The sequence below is a fragment of the Saccopteryx leptura genome, chromosome 5, assembly GCF_036850995.1.
Source record: "Saccopteryx leptura isolate mSacLep1 chromosome 5, mSacLep1_pri_phased_curated, whole genome shotgun sequence".
NCBI lineage: Eukaryota > Metazoa > Chordata > Mammalia > Chiroptera > Emballonuridae > Saccopteryx > Saccopteryx leptura.
The window spans coordinates 96,138,426-96,159,123 of record NC_089507.1 but is presented as its reverse complement, the minus strand read 5'-3'; the positions used below and the strand labels follow the sequence as shown (position 1 = coordinate 96,159,123).

The following is a 20,698-nucleotide window of genomic DNA, read 5'->3' as shown; positions in this document are numbered from 1 at the left end:
GTGCTAGCTCATCTGGCTTGAGCATGGGTTCACCAGCTTTAGCACGGGGTTGCTGACTTGAAGCCCAAAGTCGCTAGCCTGAGCAAGGGGTCACTGGTTCAGCTGGAGCCCTCCGGTCAAGGCACATATGAGAGAGAAATCAATCAACAACTGAAGTGCCGCAACAACGAGTTGATGCTTCTCATCTCTCTCCCTTCCTGTCTGTCTTGTCTCTCTCACTAAAAAAAAAAAAAAAAAAAAGATCTCGGTTGATATTATTCTAGCAGCTTGTCCGTGGCTGCAGAGAAGCTTGGTGTGCACAAGCAGACTGTTTTTGGTCCTGCCTCTACTGTCCCTAGTGTGATGCTAGGTCTACGTCTGGTGTAGCTGTGGGGGTTGTGGCTACTAGAGGCACACTGGTCCTCAGGTCAGGAGAGAACACGGGGTACCCAGGCTGAGCAGCAGCGTGGCCAGCAGGTAGAGAGTGTGATTCTCAATTGTAATGTGTCTCCAGAGCCAGGGGTATGACAGATGCCCTGCCAGTGGGTGACAGTAGGCCACACTGGGCAGTGTCAGCACGTAGGCCCATCCTGGGGAGGTGAAAGCACTAGTCTCCTTTTGGCAAGAGTCCTGGTGGCCAGTGGGTGTTGAGTGCTGGAGAGAAGGTGAGACTGTGGTGGCACCCCCACCCTGTCGTGCAAAGCTAAGCATGCCCTGATGGTAAGGAAGCCCTCGCAGAAATGCCTGTGACATCCCTCGGTATTGCTATGCCGGCTACAGCATCACAGCATTTCAAGGGGAAATGTGGGTCAGGGTGGGAGCAGTTCAGGGACAGCACGGTGAGGGACTGTATAACAAATGGCATATCTCTCCATGCCAACTTTCCATCTTGCTATTCAGTATAGCGGAAGCCTAAACATCAAGTCCACAGGAACAGCCCACATGGAAAAACATGTTTTCTGATGTCCAGGGTTTGTACTTGAGTTGAAAACATCACGGATGGGATGAGACAGGCCAGACCTGAGGCTTCATTCAGACGCTAGCACTGCCGATAGGAGGCTGACAGGAGAAGCAAAGGTACTGAGTGACCTAAACTTCAGCCTGTGGAGGGGCCCCTTCTGCAGCCAGCTAGGCCAGCATGGGGCATGGGGCAGCGAGATCCCAGTCATGGGACTGAATTGTTGGAAGCAGAATCTGCCAGATTAGCCTGAGTATCCAGAGCGGGCCTCTGTTCCCGTCTCAGTCTTGGCCGTAACTGCTTTGAAGACAGTTTCTTTTAGTGCTTTACCGCAGTCCACTGGCTGGGTCAAGGCGCCTTCAATGCAGGTTGGAGCCACGCCCTCTCACTCACAAGTAGCAGAGGGGCTTTGTGCCCCCCCATGTGTCTCTCCCTCCCTTGTGCAGCCCCCTCTGTCCTCGCAGTCTGGCCCGGGGCTGCAGGCAGCTTCAGCCTCCCGTCCATGCAGGTAGCTTGGTTCTAACCTTGCAGACTGTTGGGACTGAGCAATGCTAGTGACAGTGCCACACCCCTCACCGCTCATTCGGCTGAGACACCGTGTGGGCACCTTGTGTCTGGAGCTCCTTGGACTTGCCAGCAGCCCGCCCTTGTGCCCAGTGCTCTCCCAGCCTGAGGTCGGGCTTCCCCGGCCATGCGGTCCAAGCTGCTGCCCTCCTCACTCCCAGCCCTTCCAAACGTTAGTTGCAAAGTGCCTCCCAGCCCCAGCCCTTTCAGGAGATGTTTGCCTTTTTCTAGAAGAGGTATTTCTTTTATTTATTTATTTAGCAAGGCAGGCAGACACAGGAAGGAAAGAAGATGAGAAGCATGAACTTGTAGTTGCAGCACCTTAGTTGTTCATTGATTGCTTCTCATATTTGCCTTGACACGGGTGGCTCCAGCCAAACCAGTGACCTCTTGCAAGCCAGTGACCTGTGGGCTCAAGCCAGTGACCATGGGGTCCTGTCAATGATTTCACATACAAGCTGGTGAGCCCATGCTCAAGCCAGAGACTGAGGGTTTCACACCTGGGACCTGAGCATCCCAGGCTGACACTCTGCACTGCGCCACCACCAGTCAGGCTAGGAGAGGTGTTCATTTTCTTTTTGCTGTGTTTCTGTTCATGTGGATGAAGGACAGTCCATGTGGCATTTGCCGCAAGGATCTCCAGCTCTTCCATTCAAGACCAACTTGAGTGATTCCAGCATCTGTTTCAACACCATTGTCATACTGACCAAAGAAATTCTCTATGAAGATCCTTCTCTTGTCCACATTTCAGCTGAGACCCCAGCTGAGGTGCCATCTCTCTTCCTTCCCTGGAGGCCGAATGTCATATAGGGAAGGACAGGAGACAAGATAAACTCTGAAAGCAGTAAGAGGACAGAGGAAGCCTGCTGGGCCGACAGGCAGACGTGTGTATTGTGGGCATGGCCAGGAGCCCCACTCACTGAAGGAGAACTGAGCCTTTGTCTTATCCCCTCGTACTGGGCCAGCACAGGCCAGGCAGAAACCTGTGGGGAGGGAGAGAAGGAACCGCCGTGGACGTCCTGGGCACCAGTCATGGAGTCCATAGTGTCTCAGGCAGTGTTTTAAACAAGGTGCCCTCTCTGAAATCATCCCAGTCACAATGCCACTGCTAGAGTTGCCTTGCGTGTCCAGAATGCCTGGCAGGGGCTCTGACACCCTGCAATAATGGTAGCTCTGAGTGGACAGCAGCAGAGAGGAAGCTTGTCCAAAACAGCCCTGTTTTGGCTGAGAGTCTTTCTCCCCGGCTCAATAACCTGGGCCTGTAGGACGTCCCGCCCTGCTGCAGGCCAGCTTCCCCCACCCAGAGCAGCAGCCCCACCACACAGAGGCCGGGCTAGGCAGCAGCAGGACCCTATGTTGACCCAGCCAGGTCTCAAGCCCTGGACTGTGCTGGACCGATATGAGGGAATAAGGCTGACCTGTGGTGGCGCGGTGGATGAAGCATCGACCTGGAACGCTGAGGTCACCGGTTTGGGGCCCTGGGCTTGCCTGGTCAAGGCACATATGGGAGTTGATGCTTCCTACTCCTCCTCCCTTCTCTCTCTCTCTCTCTCTCTCTCTCTCTCTTTTTCTCTCTCTCTCCTTTCTCTATAAAAATGAATAAAATCTAAAAAAATATTTTTTTAAATGAGGAAATAAGACAAATTCTCAGTTCTCCTTCAGTGAGTGGTCTCCTGGCCATGCCCAGTGGTTTTTGTGTTTTTTTTGTTTGTTTTTTTTTTGTATTTTTCTGAAGCTGGAAACGAGTAGAGACAGTCAGACAGACTCCCCCGCATGCGCCCAACTGGGATCCACCTGGCACGCCCACCAGGGGGCGACGCTCTGCCGCGACCAGAGCCACTCCAGCGCCTGGGGCAGAGGCCAAGGAGCCATCCCCAGCGCCCGGGCCATCTTTTGCTCCAGTGGAGCCTCGGCTGCAGGAGGGGAAGAGAGAGACAGAGAGGAAGGAGAGGAGGAGGGGTGGAGAAGCAGATGGGCGCCTCTCCTGTGTGCCCTGGCCGGGAATCGAACCCAGGACTTCTGCACGCCAGGCCAACGCTCTACCACTGAGCCAGCCGGCCAGGGCCATGCCCAGTGGTTTTCAAGTGCCGGTCCGCAGGCTGATGCCAGTCCACCAGGAATGTTGTGCCAGTCCGTGAAAGAGTTAATCACCCTGATGTTGTATGAAGATCTCCATACCACTTCTAGGAAGGACTTAGCCAACTATGGTTGTGACAGGCACTAATGTTCCCTGGGGTCTTAAGATTAAATTATCATGAAATACCTTTTTAATTGAAGAGTTTCTTTTCTCAAGGGAGGTTTTGCTGTTTGAGTTGGCCAGTCCTCTCCTCTTGGCTCAGATGTACCTTGTGCAGACAGTAGATTCTGCTGCCAACCTGGGCCCTGCCTATGGCCATTGTGGACGGAGCCATGAGTGCCTCAGGACCAGCTGTCGTTGGTGGTTGGCAGCTCTTTCAGAGATGCAGTTAATCCTTACTCTTTTTCTTTTCTGCAAGTGCTGAGTTGACTCCTGGTTTAATGCAGAATAATGTTTCCAATTATTTTGCAAGTTTGGGAAATAGGGCTTCATCTCTGTTCCCTGTGGCCTGGGTGGGTGGCTCCTACCACTTTCCACCAGAGCTCAATGGCAGTCTTCTATTGGGTCACTTCTTCTTTGACCTAACCTATCTGCACATTGGGTAATGCACACTAACAGAGTTCGTGTTCCCCCTCTACGTGCCAGGTATTGGCCAAGTACTGAATGTGAACAAAGGGAACCATGATACAGGAAAAGCTCAACGATACCTTCTGTTTCTCCTTGTAGAGTCCGTTTAGTGGAAAGAGGATCCCCTCACAGCTTGCCGCTTATGGAATCAGGAAAAGTAAGTATTAAAAGAAGAAATATTTATTTCTGTGTATGAGCCTTAGTGTATGAGCTTTGAAATTTTAAGAAACATATTTTATAGAATTTTTTTTTCAAAAAGTTTTCTTAAAGGTAACATATAAGGCTGGGTTTGGCCATGAGTACAGAAACTCAAAATAAGTGTTTTTAAGGAGCTTCATTTTTTCTCTCACGTAAAAGAAACCATGGCCCTGGCCAGTTGGCTCAGCAGTAGAGCGTTGGCCTGGCATGTGGAAGTCCCAGGTTCAATTCCTGGCCAGGGCACACAGGAGAAGCACCCATCTGCTTCTCCACCCTTCCCCCTTCCTTTCCTCTCTGTCTCTCTCTTCCCCTCCTGCAGCTAAGGCTCCATTGGAGCAAACTTGACCCGGGTGCTGAGGATGGCTCCATGGCCTCTGCCTCAGGCGCTAGAGTGGCTCTGGTTGCAGTAGAGTAACGCCCTAGATGGGCACAGCATCGCCCCCTGGTGGGGATGCCGGTGGATCCTGGTCAGGCGCATGTGGGAGTCTGTCTGCCTGCCCCCCCCTTCTCACTTCGGAAAATACAAAAAAAATAAACCATGGAACCCTAGGGGCCGCAGCACTTTTGTTCCGCATGCGTAGACTACATGCCCAAGGGCACCTCAGGGCCTGTAGTGGGTGCTGCAACTCCAGTCATCATTCCCACATTGCAGCAGCAGCAGCAGGAGAAACAGTAAAAGGAGATGAATGGTGCAGACCTGAAGGAAGCTTCCTTACTCTTAAAAACTATTAACCAGAACATGGTCATAGTAACACCCAGCTGAAAGAAAGGCTGAGAATATTATACTGGTACTGAATATCTTTGGGCTTAGCTAACAACTGGGATATTGATTACTATGGACGTAGACAAAAATGATTATCATTATCTATGTTCTGGCCACCGTGGTTATGTTTCTTATATCAATATAAGTAAAGAATAAGAAACTTATTTACACCTAAATGAAGATCTTTTCTTTTTGGCTCCAATTGTTAGATCTCTTCTCCACCTAATTCTGAAAACATCTTACTTTATTTCTGCATTTTTTTTATTTTTGTTTATTTTTATTTTTTTTTTACAGAGACAGAGAGTGAGTCAGAGAGAGGGATAGACAGGGACAGACTGACAGGAACAGAGAAAGATGAGAAGCATCAATCATTAGTTTTTCATTGCGCATTGCAACACCTTAGTTGTTCATTGATTGCTTTCTCATATGTGCCTTGACTGCGGGCCTTCAGCAGACCGAGTAACCCCTTGCTCGAGCCAGCGACCTTGGGTCCAAGCTGGTGAGCCTTGCTCAAACCAGATGAGCCCGCACTCAAGCTGGTGACCTCGGGGTCTCGAACCTGGGTTTTCCGCATCCCAGTCCGACGCTCTATCCACTGCGCCACCGCCTGGTCAGGCACTTCTGCACTTTTTATAAGTTGATTCTAACCAGAGGAAGCAGTGCTGCCCACCCAGCCATGCAGCCCGGTGGACTGTTGACCCGAGCTGCCACGCGCACTTAAGACTTGAGGTGCAGGACAGCTGTCCCCAGAGCTTTGACCACAGATCTGCGTGACTTAGCTGAACTGAGACAGGCTGTCTTCTCAATTTACAGAATCAGTTTTTGCTTCCTTACTTAAGTGAGTGGTTTCACTGGCATTCAAAACATTTCTAAGCTAAACTTCTATAAGAAGGAAATGCATATTTGACATTATAATAAAATATATTTACCTGCAGGAGAAAAAATGAAAGCGTATGGAGAAGAGATGGGAAGCCATATAGGTATTCCAGTCACAATACCCCAGAGTGTGTAAAAGCAGTGACACCCATCTCCTACATCTGGGCGCCACAAAAGTGGCTTTCCACTAAATGGTTTGGCCACCCCTACCGTATTTTTTAGTTCACACTCATGTCTAAACTTTATCCCTGACTTCTTTAATTCAGTGTCTACTGTATGCATTGCCTTTCAGTCATGCTCACGTGACATGATATGTGATGTAATATTAAATATAATTGAAAAGAATTTGATTGAGGCCCAGGCCATCATACCAATATGTCAAGATTGCAGATTTGATCCTCGGTCAAAGCACATACATACAAGAATCAACCATGAAGTCATTAATGGGTGGAGCCTGACCAGGCAGTGGCTCAGTGGATAGAGTGTTGGACTGGGATGCGGAGGACCCAGGTTCGGTGGGCTCGCTGGCTTGAGTGTGGGATCATAGACATGACCCCAAGGTCGCTGGCTTGAAGCCCGAGGTCACTGGGCTCAAGGGAGTCACTTACTCTGCTTGAGCTCCTGGTTAAGGCACATATTAGAAAGCAATCATTGGACAATTAAAGTGCTGCAACGAAGAATTGATGCTTCTTATCTCTCTCCCTTCCTCTATGTCTGTCCCTCTCTCTGACTCTCTCTATGTCTCTATCACAAAAAATAAAAAATAAATAAATGGGTGGAAGAACAACAAATTGATGTTTATCTCTCTCCTTGTCTCTCTCAATCAATAAATAAAATCTTAAAATATTAATTGAAATAACTTAAAACTCCTATTTTGTGCCCATGCAAGAAACATCCAAACTTGTACAGAATTTCTCTAAGAGTTTATCTGAGTCTGCCCTGGCCAGATAACTCGGTTAGTTAGAGCATCATCCCAATATACTAAGGTTGTGGGTTTGATTCCCGGTCAGGGCACATACAGGCACAGATCGATGTTTCTGTCTCCCCCTCTCTCTCCCAAAAAGTAAATTTTAAAAGAAAAGAGTTTAGGCCCTGGCCGGTTGGCTCAGCGGTAGAGCGTCGGCCTGGCATGCGGGGGACCCGGGTTCGATTCCCGGCCAGGGCACATAGGAGAAGCGCCCATTTGCTTCTCCACCCCCCCCTCCTTCCTCTCTGTCTCTCTCTCTCCCTCCCGCAGCCGAGGCTCCATTGGAGCAAAGATGGCCGGGCGCTGGGGATGGCTCCTTGGCCTCTGCCCCAGGCGCTAGAGTGGCTCTGGTCACGGCAGAGCGACGCCCCGGAGGGGCAGAGCATCGCCCCCTGGTGGGCAGAGCATCGCCCCCTGGTGGGCAGAGCGTCGCCCCTGGTGGGCGTGCCGGGTGGATCCCGGTCGGGCGCATGCGGGAGTCTGTCTGACTGTCTCTCCCTGTTTCCAGCTTCAGAAAAATACAAAAAAAAAAAGAGTTTATTTGAGTCAAAACTGATGACAGTTGCTGTGAAGCAAAATCTCAAATGCTCCATAGTGACAGTTTGCAGTTTCTTTTCTGCATTTGGAATCAAGAAGTAAACCTAAGAGCCTTATGTGAGGGTGGGAGAAAACAGTGCAGGGATTGATCCTGGGATAGGTCTCAAGACTGTGTGCTCTCTTGAGGGTGGTTACACTTATTTCAAAGGTATAGTATATTAACCTAGATGCACAAGGACAAGGCTCTCTTAAGGCAAAGATAAATCTTTTACTAAAGAAACTATATGCCTGAGGCATGACCACCCACCAAAACCTGCCCAGTTAGGAATTTATGGTCAGATCACCCTGTGCCGTTATACTCCATAGAAGCACATTTTCATCCACATTTGAAAGCATCAGGCTGTGTTAAATTATAGTCTTTATCATGTTTTTGTTCAAATTCTTAATTTTAGGATCACTTCTACATAGGCTCTATCATTATAGTAATAATTACAATGAAATGCGACTGTTACGCTACAGTTACATAATTCTGTGGTACATAATTTTGATTTAAAGCCATACCACTTTCCAAATGATTTTAGAAAGGAAAATAGGAATGTGGAATGAAGGCAAGATCAAGGTTGATTGCTGTGTAGTATCTACCTATCTGTTTACTGACAAGGATGTTCTTCTTTCCCACATAGATACTTCCGGGGGTTAGGATCATAATTGCCAATCCAGAAACAAAAGGACCGTTGGGAGACTCACACCTGGGTGAGGTGAGTTATGAGGTGTCCACCTGGTAAGGTGAGTGCAGGGTATCTATCTGGATAAGGTGAGTTATGGGGTGTCCACCCGGATAAAGTGAGTACACAGTATCACCCTGGATGAGGGTGAGGTGAGTACGGGGTGTCACCTAGGTGATGTACCCCCTGAGATCAAATTTATTCTTCTGCTGTAAACCTGTTCTCCTGGACACCAGTAAGCACTGCTCTCTGCCTCTGAGCACAGTGCACAGTACACATTGGGTAAGTCACAGCTGACTGGCTGGAAAAGAACTTGAGCTGAGCTTTATTGCTTAAGTGAATCCATGAACGTTCAGGATTACAAAGTTGGACTTCCTTAAGGAAGTGGGTTAAGTCCTCTTCAAAGAATTTCGAGAAGAGAAAGCTTTGTAAACTGTGTTTCCTCATTTCTTAGCCCGTGCATTTGTTTTCCGCGTGCCCACCTTCATTAGGAAAGCAATAGAAAAGCATACAGAGGACGTCACCTACAGCCTAGAGTCGCAGCAGTACCTACAAATGCCAGCAAACCGGTTAGAAGAATGAAGTGGTTTCTTTCCATCAGAGTGTCAGTGTGACACTTTATACTTTTCTTGTGACAAGCTTCTTCTAAGGAGGAAGTCAAGGGCATCAGAAAAGGCCCTCTGCATCACAGAGGCAAGTCCTTCCCTCCTGGTTCTCTGCAAGGCTAAGCCTGCTAGAGCACTGAGTCAAGCCCCTTCCAGCCCAGCAAGGACACCCATGCTGCTGGTGTCACCTGCCTGTATCGTCCGCTTTCTCTCCTTGTGGAAGGGCTCCAGCTGCACACAGACCTGCTGCTGTGGCTGAAATCTTACTAAAAACACCATGACCACCACTTTTCCTGAGCAGCTCACAGTGGTAGTGACCCATTTACACATTATAAATGAATGAGTGACAGTGAGTGAGTCCTAACTATGGCTGACTCCCCAAATTCCTCTTCTTCTTAGGCTATTTTTTTTTACCCTCACTCAAACCTCTCAATCATATGTAAAGATTAAAACTGAGATGACAATTCTGTACAGATATTATTTAGGAAGTTCCTTCTACTCCATTTGTAGAAATGAAATTGTGTTGTAGAGACTGCTGTCTCAGACACCTAGAGAGGGCCCCTGTTGGTGCTCCCCTCTTGGTGCGGCCTTGCTTGGGCCTGGGAGTGGTGTGCTGCAGTGGAGAACCCATGCCAGTGCGATGTTCTTGGTGGGCATGTGTCTTAGGAAGGAAGTCTTGGTAGGAAATGGTAGAGAATAGAGCAAGCACAGTTTCCATTACCCACCTCAGATGGCGTGCCTCCTTTCTCTGTTCGGCAGATAATGGTCACTCGAGTGCCTACTGTGTGCCAGGCACTGTCCTGGGATCTGAGGACACAGTATGAACATGACAGTGTTTCTGACTTCAGGAAACATGACTGTTTTCAGTGTAAATAAGATCATGGAACCAGCCAAGCCCAGAATGTCTTTACTATAAACACCCTGGCTCCTTTGATTCTTGTCATTGTACAGATATAATAGCATACAATTGTATGAATGTTTTAGAATTTTATTGGTGTAACAATTTCTCTAGTGTTTTTCATGGTTCTACATAACCTATGTGCTCATCACTTTTAGTTTGCACATTTTTTTCCAGTTTTCCAAATGGCACACACACAGGTGTTTGTGTTTCCCTTTTTTGACGCTAGAAGTTTTCCCTCTTAGAGTTTATGTTTTGTGTTATTTGACTGCAATGTATTTCCAACAGTGTACAAACTGGATGAAAGGGGAAAAATAAGTCATAAAACTTTTTAACATTGTTCCAGATTGGTTTTTGGAAACAATCATTAAGTTAGAGTCAGTACATATCCTGGCTGGGTAGCTCAGTTGGTTAGAGCCTTGTCACCATGTGGAGGTTGCTGGTTTATCCTTGGTCCAGAGCATCTACAGAAACAGATTGAAGCTTCTGTCTCTCTCCCGTTCCCCCTCATTCTAAAATCAATAAATTTAAAAAAATATTTTAATAAAATAAAATAAATTTTAATAAATACAAAAATACTGGTACAACTTTGCTCATTTGATGTGTTTATTTTTAAAACCCTCAATCAACCTGCTTTTATAGACTTCTCAATGTGTGGATGGTACAGTTGTTCGCAGAGCTGCAGGCTTGCCATGCACCTGTATGTCAGTAAACGCTGTGGCTTCTCGGTCTCCCCAGAAACCGGAGTGAGACCAGCATCATCTGTCTTTGCAGCCCAGGGACACCTTCACTGTCCCTGCAGCTTCCACTGGTTGACTTATCCAGTTCCTCTCTTTCCTCAGATCTGGGTGCACAGCGCCCACAACGCCAGCGGTTACTTCACCATTTACGGAGATGAGTCCCTCCAGTCAGATCACTTTAGCTCAAGATTAAGCTTTGGAGACACCCAGACCATCTGGGCACGAACAGGCTATTTGGGGTTCTTGCGGAGAACTGAGCTCACAGACGCAAATGGAGGTGAGAGCCTAGGCAGGTGGACAAAGAGCCAGGTCCCCCAATTATTAAAAACCTAGCTGAGATTTGGGACTCCCAAACCCAAGACATGAGTTTCTAGGTGTCACTGTGACTTCTTGACACACCTGCCTGGCAGGAGCTATGCTAACCTGGCCAAACTAGTGTAAATTTAGGGGAAAAGTACAAAAGCATTTTGGCAGCATATTTGAATTTAAGGAAATCATAGCCTGACCTGGCGGTGGCACAGTGGATAGAGCGTCAGACTGGAACACAGAGGACCCAGGTTCAAAATCAAAACCCCACGTAGTTGGCTTGAGCGTGGACTCGTCTGGCTTGAGCGCAGGCTCACCAGCTTGAGTGGGGGCGTCCCTGGCTTGAGCAAGGAGTCACTCGGTCTGCTGTAGCCCCCCGGTCAAGGCACATATGAGAAAGCAAACAATGAACAACTAAGGAGCTTCAACAAAGAATTGATGGTTCTCTTCTCTCTCCCTTCCTATCTGTCTGTCCCTATATCTGTCTCTCTGTCTCTGTCACAAAAAAAAAAAAAAGAAAAAAAAAATCTTAGACTGTTTTATTAGAGGGTACTCTCTCAGGTTCCTGGAAAGAGCTCAGGTTAGAAGGTCGGTGGTGATGCAGACCTTCCAAAAAGTGTGGCAGGTCCAATCCTGTGGAAGTAGGGGCTGAGCAGCCGGGAGCCCCCTTTCTCTCTTCCCCCTTCAGGTCATGGTCAGAAGCCACTGTAAATGTCTCCATTTCATTTTACTTAATTTGAAAAAGATTTATGTTCTAGTGTTTTATACATGGGTCACCTCTTCAAATCTGCCCTAATATACTTGCTACCCTGAAGATTAAGAACATCTCTTGGCCCTGGCCGGTTGGCTCAGCGGTAGAGTGTCGGCCTGGCGTGAAGGGGGCCCGGGTTTGATTCCCGGCCAGGGCACATAGGAGAAGCGCCCATTTGCTTCTCCACCACCCCCCTCCTTCCTCTCTGTCTCTCTCTTCCCTTCCCGCAGCCGAGGCTCCATTGGAGCAAAGATGGCCCAGGCGCTGGGGATGGCTCCTTGGCCTCTGCCCCAGGTGCTAGAGTGGCTCTGGTCGCAGCAGAGCGATGCCCCGGAGGGGCAGAGCATCGCCCCCTGGTGGGCAGAGCGTCACCCTTGGTGGGCGTGCCGGGTGGATCCCGGTCGGGCGCATGCGGGAGTCTGTCTGACTGTCTCTCCCTGTTTCCAGCTTCAGAAAAATACAAAAAAAAAAAAAAAAAGAAAGAACATCTCTTATTTTTAAGGGAAGATAGATCAACTTGTCCTTATCCCAAGATTTGCAGTGCTGATGAGAACAAATGTAACAGTCATAGGAGCTCAGGAAATCTCTGTTCATGCACATGATCAGAAACTCAGATCTGGAATAAAAGCAGAATTAAGACCTCATGTGATAGCATCAGAGGGAACTGGGTTGAACTCTGCTGTGGTGTGTCCTAACCTCATCACATAGGAGGCAGTGTGAGGCTGGGGCCCAGATGGTGTGAGGTGCTGTGAGGATTTAGAATTGCTTGTGTGGTGGGGGATAGAAGCTGCCCCGGAGACGCTGCCCCAGGGCCTGGCACGGGCGGGCATGTTACCCTGTGGGCTTAGGGCTTCTGCCCCCGCCCTTTCCTGAGGGCCTCAGGCTGAGAGCTCCCCCAGCAGAGGGAGCAGCTGTCCCAGCTGAGCCACCCCTTTTCTTTGCATCTCTTTCTCATTCAGGAGTCCTTTCAATTTTTTTAAGTGGTTTGAGCAGCTTTTCAGTGAATCTCACACGTTTCATTCCCTACACGTACAGAGCGCCACGATGCCCTGTATGTGGTGGGAGCCCTGGACGAAGCCATGGAGCTGCGCGGGATGAGGTACCACCCCATAGACATCGAGACCTCTGTCATCAGAGCCCACAAAAGCGTCACGGAGTGGTGAGTGGGGCATCCACACCCAGGAGCAGGGACAGAATTGGTGCAGCCTCGGGAATGGTGTGGTTATGTCTGAGCTTTGGACTATACATTTTACTTTTTGGGGCTAATAACACAGCAGCAAGCTGGTATATTGCCCATTTCCTGGGAATGACCTGGGAATGGCTGGGTAGTGTCTTCCAGTAGTCCAAATTGTCATTCACTTAGATTTTACACTTGATCTTTGCCAAAAGGCCAAGAAGCGATTTGTTTACTTAGATTTTAATTTACAAAAGCATAATGTTGGAGAAAAATAGACTACATACAGACACAGGCACAGAAAACGTTTGTGACTGTCAGCTTGGGGACTGTAAAGGTTATTGTGACACGTAAGAAGATGTTATGTGAGAAAAGACAGAATTACCTGAATAAAACTGAAGCCAGCCGTGACAAGTCACCATCCCAGATGCCCCCGGTGGGTGGGCCCTTGGGGACCTGGGGTTTCGCATCCCAGAGGCTGGGCTCCTGGCCATTTGGTGGCAGTGAGAAGAGGAGTGTGTGGACGGTGCCCAGTACTGCAGTTTCTCAGGTTGCTCAGTGCCTTTACCTGGCATTTAAGGAAGGACAGTGGCTTAGCACCATTAGCTGTAGGTTTGTTCATTCATCTTGCCCCTGAGCTGGCAGACCTGGTGAAGTTGGTCTCAGTTCAGGTCAGGAATCCCAAAAAAAGGTGCCACTCAAATCTCTCAGCAGTTTTTTCTGGTGGGGTGGATTGGTCTGAGGTTTTTCATGCCTCTTGTTAGCTGGTGTTTGTTGCTGTTCACTGCACCTGAACACAGAGGACTTGGCAGATAGAAGAGATTAGACAGGAGAGTGTTCGCATACCCAGGGGAGGTCCGTGGTTCAGACACATCGCCCCGCTGGCCCTGACACAAAGCTGCCCTCAGAAACCGCCAGGCCCACTCAGTGCCCATCTCCATAGCGGGGACTATTGGTTACAGCCTTCCTCTTCTGTATTTCTAGAACAGTAGTCTACACTCACTTGTGTTGCCTCCCTCCAGCATTTCTCTCTAGTTGCAAAAGGACTGTTTCCACCTTAAAAGGCTGTGGCATGGGGCTCCCCGATGCCCCTCATGTGTTTCTAGTCCACGATTCTGGTTTCTTTTAAACTAAGTGTTGCTGTTGTCACCTGCCGTATGGCCTCACCCAGTGGGCTTGGCCTCCGCTGACCTGTGTTCACAGGTGGCCAGAGGAGAGAAGCGTAGGTGGTCCCGTTAGGAGGGGCCTCACTCCCTGGAGACTGCCCGGCACACACTGCCCGTTGCGGCTCTCCCCCCGCAGCCGGCCCTCACCTGCCCGCTGCCTCTGCCGCTCAGCCCAGACTGAGGGGGAAGGATGTGACACCTGTGTCACGTAATGTGACCACTTCACTGTAGTCTAGCTGACCAGACCTTTCCCTTCTCAGCAGCTGTCCCTGTGCTGACGTGTCCAGCCCCTAGGAGAGCTCTCACAGAAAGTGACCAGCGCCCAGGCCGTGGCTTCCCTACAAAGCCCCTCCTCCATTAAATGTGCAAATCGGCCTATTCCTGAGGCTGCATCACCAATTTCAAATGCCATGATAAAACTAGACCAAATTACATATGAAAACTAGACCAATAATATATATAAATACAATCTGTGATACCACTGACTGACGATGTGGGCTGTGCAGAGCAATATTTTACTGCCACAACGACTGCATTTGGGGCATTTGGCACCAGCACACCTAGGGTTACACACTGTCGCAGTGCAGATCCAGACAGAGCTGTTATGCACATCCTCCGCTGTTTTCCTTTCATTTAATGTATATATTTGTCATACTAACCAAAAGATGCTTTTCTTTCTAAGACAAACTTTCATTTTAGAAAACAATGAGTTTTCCCAAATACTTCCTGTTTCACAGCTGAAATAGAAATGTCTATGTGTCTGGCATAAAACCCCCTTCAGAGCCTGGAGCCTGGTCCCCTCCTCCACACCCCCCCCTCCTCCGGGACCCTCCTGGAGCCCGGTCCTCTCCCCCACCCCACCCCCACCCCTGCCGGGACCCTCCTGGAGCCCGGTCCTCTCCCCCACCCCACCCCCGCCGGGACCCTCCTGGAGCCCGGTCCTCTCCCCCACCCCACCCCCACCCCACCCTCGCTGGGACCCTCCTGGAGCCCGGTCCTCTCCCCCACCCCCCACCCCCGCCAGGACCCTCCTGGAACCCCGTCCTCTCCCCCACCCACCCCCACCCCACCCCCGCTGGGACCCTCCTGGAGCCCGGTCCTCTCCCCCACCCCCACCCCCGCTGGGGACCCTCCTGGAGCCCGGTCCTCTCCCCCATCCCCACCCCCGCTGGGGACCCTCCTGGAGCCCGGTCCTCTCCCCCACCCCCACCCCCGCTGGGGACCCTCCTGGAGCCCGGTCCTCTCCCCCACCCACCCCCACCCCACCCTCGCTGGGACCCTCCTGGAGCCCGGTCCTCTCCCCCACCCCCCCCCCCCGCCCGGACCCTCCTGGAACCCCGTCCTCTCCCCCCCCCACCCCCACCCCACCCCCGCTGGGACCCTCCTGGAGCCCGGTCCTCTCCCCCACCCCCACCCCCGCTGGGGACCCTCCTGGAGCCCGGTCCTCTCCCCCACCCCCCCCACCGGGACCCTCCTGGAGCCCGGTCCTCTCCCCCACCCCCACCCCTGCCGGGACCCTCCTGGAGCCCGGTCCTCTCCCCCACCCCCCCCACCCCCGCCGGGACCCTCCTGGAGCCCGATCCTCTCCCCCACCCACCCCCACCCCACCCCCGCTGGGACCCTCCTGGAGCCCGGTCCTCTCCCCCACCCCCCACCCCCGCTGGGGACCCTCCTGGAGCCCTGTCCTCTCCCCCACCCCACCCCCGCTGGGACCCTCCTGGAGCCCGGTCCTCTCCCCCACCCCACCCCCGCTGGGACCCTCCTGGAGCCCGGTCCTCTCCCCCACCCCACCCCCGCCAGACCCTCCTGGAGCCCGGTCCCCTTCTCCACACGCCCCCCGCCCTGAGACTCTCCTGGCCTCTCCAGCCAAGCAGACTCTGGGCACTAGGGGCAATACATTTTAAGGCTCTTAACCACTATGTAAAAGCCTAAACCAGGGGTCCCCAAACTGCGGCCCCCTGAGGCCATTTATCCGGCCCCGCCACACTTCTGGAAGGGGCACCACCATCTCATTAGCCAAAAGCAGGCCCATAGTTCCCATTGAAATACTGGTCAGTTTGTTGATTTAAATTTACTTGTTCTTTATTTTAAATATTGTATTTGTTCCCATTTTGTTTTTTTACTTTAAAATAAGATATGTGCCGTGTGCATAGGGATTTGTTCATAGGTTTTTTTTTATAGTCCACCCCTCCAATGGTCTGAGGGACAGTGAACTGGCCCCCTGTGTAAAAAGTTTGGGGACCCCTGGCCTAAACCATATAAGGTATGTGGCTTAAAGTGTAAATCATTAGACTTGGCTTCCACAAATTGGCTAGACTAAATATTCTGGGTGACCCTCCCTTTGGAAGATCCCAAATAAAACACTTCTGGGTGAATCTTTGACGCTGTCAAGGAATTACTCCTGCGTATGGGTTAGCTCTTGCTGCATTACAGTCACGTAAGCAGTAATCAGTTTTTGTGCCCCCATAACTGCAGTTGACCACTGGGTTATCTGACCTTGGCTTGGCTGGGCTTGCAAGTCAGCTGGTGGTTCGTGTCCTCTTGGACAACCCTCTCTGCTGTGGCCGAGGCAAGTCAGCATCAGTCCAGATGCTCCAGGGCCGTCCAGCCTCTACTAGCGTCTCGCTGTCCAAGTTGCCTGTGGCCCAAGGTCAACCGCAGGGCAGAGACTCCCCCTTAGGGTCATAGTGTGCAGGTGGAGGGAGGATCTTCTGCTCTACCCAGCACCTCTCAGCAACCTCTGGGGACAGACGGCAGGGGCAGAGGTGGCGGAGCACATGGAGCAGCCACCCTGAGAGCAGGCTGCAGGAAAGGCTAACCCCAGGCGTCGTGAGCCAGTTCATGAGTTAAAGGACATGGGCTCAGAGAGGCATCTGCTGGAGACCATCAGTGCTGAGGCAGATTTCAGAAAGAACCAAATGGAACTGCTTGAGAAGAAAATGTGATTGTTAAATAAAAACCTTCCTGGACACTGATGCCTTTTTCTCTCTTCCAGCGCTGTGTTCACCTGGACAAATTTGTTGGTGGTTGTGGTTGAGCTTGATGGGTCAGAGCAAGAAGCCTTGGACCTGGTCCCCTTGGTGACCAACGTGGTCCTGGAGGAGCACTACCTGGTGGTGGGGGTGGTGGTCGTGGTGGACATTGGCGTCATCCCCATCAACTCCCGGGGAGAGAAGCAGCGGATGCACCTACGGGATGGGTTTTTGGCCGACCAGCTGGACCCCATCTACGTGGCCTACAACATGTAATCTTGTCTCTGGCTCCCGCAGACTTTTTTAGAGATGTAAACGTTTTTCTCAGTGTCACTAAAGTGTGCAGATGCAAGGGTGACGTCGCCGGAACAGACTGTTTCCCGCGGAGGAGCAGAGCAGACTCCCCACAGCAGCCCGACTGGCATGGCGGAATGGAAGCGTGAATTATCTCCGAGGTTTGCTCAGAAGGACCTCGCATTGCTGCCTTCAGTTTGTTGGAAAGCCCATTTCAAAACTTTTTTTTTTCTTTCAGTTGTTGGATAATAAGTGCTTTCTTCGTAAATGTGGTATTTTGTTAAGCCAAAATAGCAATTAAAAAATATTCTGCCCTCCAGACGGGTTCTTTTAAACAATTTATGTAGTGTGACAAAGAATTGTTTTCTCAGTTTTAATGTGTCATGAAATCTTAATGACATGGACCTGTTACTAATTTAAGCCATTGCTAGATCTCATCCTTTTAGGAAAGTCTGTTGAGGTACGAGAAAACCTTCCAAATAGCACCTTCCAATTAGATTTTAGCAGCTTTGTCAGAAATGTGCTGAAGAAACAAAGGCTAACACAGGGCCTTTGGCATTAGTGTAGAATGAGAAGAAACTATAAATAAGGTGTATTTCAGCAATTATCTTGCAGATATCTTTGTACTAAACTAAAAAGAAAAATAAGTTAACTTCTTCAGGTGTAATTATGTACAAAATGTTTAATTTATTTTGATCTCTTTAGAAGTATAAAAGAGAAAAACATTCAAGAATATTAAAGTCTTGTAATGTTTGCTAATATAAAAAAGTGTTGTATTATCTTGCGTGGATAGTATCACAGCAAATATATATATAAGAAATATAAATTCACTAAGGAACAAAGGAGATTTTAAAGTTTAAAATGCAGAACCTGTCACTTGCATGGCGCCCCCTCCACTGTACTGTAGATAAGAGAGATGCGCTCACATCCACTTTGCTGGTGGGAGCAGTCAGAGTGCCAGGAGCCCAGTCTAAGCGTTTCTTCTAGAACCAGACCAGCAAGTGAAATTACTGAGAGTTTTCTCGAAGATGGTGAAGGAGTGAGGTGAGCCGTGCCTCTGTTTCCCTTTGAGGTGGGCGCCCTGGACTGTGGGCAGCACGTGCTCACTGCCCTGAGCATGCTCAGGGCGGCAGGCAGCCAACAGCACTGTTCTCTGAGCTGCAAGGATTTGTTGCACAATGTTTTTCATCATTTTTGTTAGTGTCACCTTTTTTTGGTCCTTGGTATGAAAAGGAATGATATTCTGCGGTCATTGGCCCCCAGTCGCGTTTATTCCCCTCAGACGGCCACTGTGTGGAGTGGACAAAGTGTTCAGAACAGCGTGAAGGGAAGGACATAGGAAGGAGATGTCACTTCGGCCAGCTCTCGGAGTCCCAGCCACGTGAGGGAAAGCCCCAGGGACCCGCACCAGCTGCCCGGGACAGCGCCACTGGCCAGAGTGAGGAAGCCCCCAGCTGCCTTCATGTTGCCACCTGTGGAGCACTCGTTTCGCCTTCTGTCTCTTGCTGCTGCCTCCCAGGTCTTCTCATTGCCAGGGCTCGTCTGTACACTCCTTGATGGAATCGGCCCGTCTGTGTCCAGCCAAGAGGAGGGTCAGCTTCCCAGGCGTGACTTATTTGATAATCGCCCCAGGATGGCCCTGCGGCGGCTCTCATTGCTAGATGTGCATGACTAAGATTGTTGCTGGGCAAAATTTAGATTTTTTTCATTTTATCGTAGGCAATGTCTTTATTTGCCTTTGCTGTATGTGCCAGCAGTAAGCCCTTTGCTCAAAGAGTTTTGTTTGACTTCTGAGATTCAAGGCTAAGTGTTTTTTAAAATTTTAAGTGGCATATTTTTTTAATTTGTCTGCATGTGGTATGCATCCTTTCATCACCACAAATCATTTGGCTTTTACAATATTGTTTAACTTCATTGCTGGATGTGAATATTTCTCTACATGCTTCAGATACACATTCCTACAGTCTTCTGCTTCCTACAGGGAAAACCCCGTCACACAGAGAAAAAAACATTTTCTTACTCTCACCCACCTTGTTTAAGGGAAGGGGATTTAAGGTTTCAGGGAAGACAATGACTAGGTCACACAACTGCAGGATAACTTGTGAGGTCCAGCTGAGGTTGGAGACAGCCAGTCAGGTGTCGTCACTCCGAACATGACCCTCACCTTCCCCATGTCAGCTTCCCAGGGCAGGCGGTGAGGCTGTGAAACACCTCTGGTGTTAGAACTGACGTCCAAAGGGTGGGGGGCTGGGGTCGAAGCTCTGTTGTGCAAGAAAAAGTAAAGGAGACACTTAAGTACCACCGTTTTCAGCAATAAAGAAGGATCGTTCTGCATTAGAAATTGTACTGTAGATAAACCATGGGAATGTATCAAATGTTTGTCTTGTGACCTTGTGCTTTTGAAGTCAGACAAAACCGTGTGATCAACTTGCACAAAGGAGGGTGCACAATGAACACTGAAACACAGACCTAACCCGACAGGGCGGCTTCCTCATGGTGCTTGTTTATTACATATATTTAACCCTGCTTGACACTTTACCCCAGGGAAACCGTCCCTTTTATCAGTTGAATGTTAGCAGCGTTATTTCATAGAGTGTGGTGACTGGTTAGAGAAATTCATGTACTCAACCAATCACGGTTTCAAACAAAATTTTTATGTGCAAAGGACGGCAACCTTCTCGTATGTTAAACCACCAGTAAGCTTTGTACATCTGTGATAACGCCTGTTTTATATTCAAATGAACAAATAAAAGCTTTTATTTTTGTTGCTCTGAAAATAGCGGTTTCTTAATTGGTCCCCTGGAATCTGTCTGGGACAGCTTCAATCCTAGGAAGGAAGTGGCTCCTACTGGAAATGGGAAATGTATCTGACTCTGTTTACATAACTTGTTGCATTACTTCCTAGTACAGATAATCCTACTTTGAACAATGTTTAAATTTTGATGTGGGCATTTATGGCTAAAAGAATTCCTATGGCAACAAATGTTTTGTGAAATGTTTTTTTAAATTCTTTTAAATATATCTAAATATATTTGTTCACATTTTGCTGCAAGTGTACAGATTATTGGTTAACTCTTGGGACAGAGAGCAAGCATGAGTCCTGTGTGCAGACACTTTCTTCCGGCTGCATTGTAGGGAACCTTTGCATTTCAGGAGGTAGGGCTAGCTGACGATTCCAACCCAAATTATCTTTGTTCATTTGACAAGCAAAGGCCGTATCTTTTGCCCAAGATATGAGAATTCTTGTGGCCTTATCTTTTGGAAAGCAGTAGCAAGTTAACTGACCTTCAGTCTAAAGGTAATAGAAGGTGAATTTTATACAGGTGAAAATCAGAAGAACTCACATCTGCACCCAGATCACCAGCCTTAACCTAAGTGCCTTGTATGAGAACTGCACTTTCCCCAGCCCGCAGCTTTTGTTGAAGACAGGTCTGTACCGGTTGGGAGACAGTGCTTGGGGTGTATGGAAGCAGTAGGCTGGCGGAAGACCAGCCCGGCTGAGTCAAACTACACAGGCTATT

The 20,698-nt window shown here is 49.5% G+C and overlaps 1 protein-coding gene across 4 annotated transcripts in view; it reads left to right on the top strand.

Annotated features, from left to right (window-relative positions):
- DIP2C (disco interacting protein 2 homolog C) overlaps positions 1 to 20,148 on the top strand; it is a 471,590-nt gene extending 451,442 nt beyond the window's left edge. For all 4 annotated transcript variants that reach the window (XM_066387148.1, XM_066387147.1, XM_066387146.1 and 1 more), the window contains 5 exons: positions 4,305 to 4,362; positions 8,230 to 8,304; positions 10,617 to 10,791; positions 12,607 to 12,730; positions 16,907 to 20,148. In XM_066387148.1, the coding sequence (XP_066243245.1) occupies positions 4,305 to 4,362; positions 8,230 to 8,304; positions 10,617 to 10,791; positions 12,607 to 12,730; positions 16,907 to 17,159 (685 nt within the window). In that variant the 3' untranslated portion in view covers positions 17,160 to 20,148. The remainder of the gene's footprint in view (positions 1 to 4,304; positions 4,363 to 8,229; positions 8,305 to 10,616; positions 10,792 to 12,606; positions 12,731 to 16,906) is intronic.
- Positions 20,149 to 20,698: the final 550 nt, after the last annotated feature.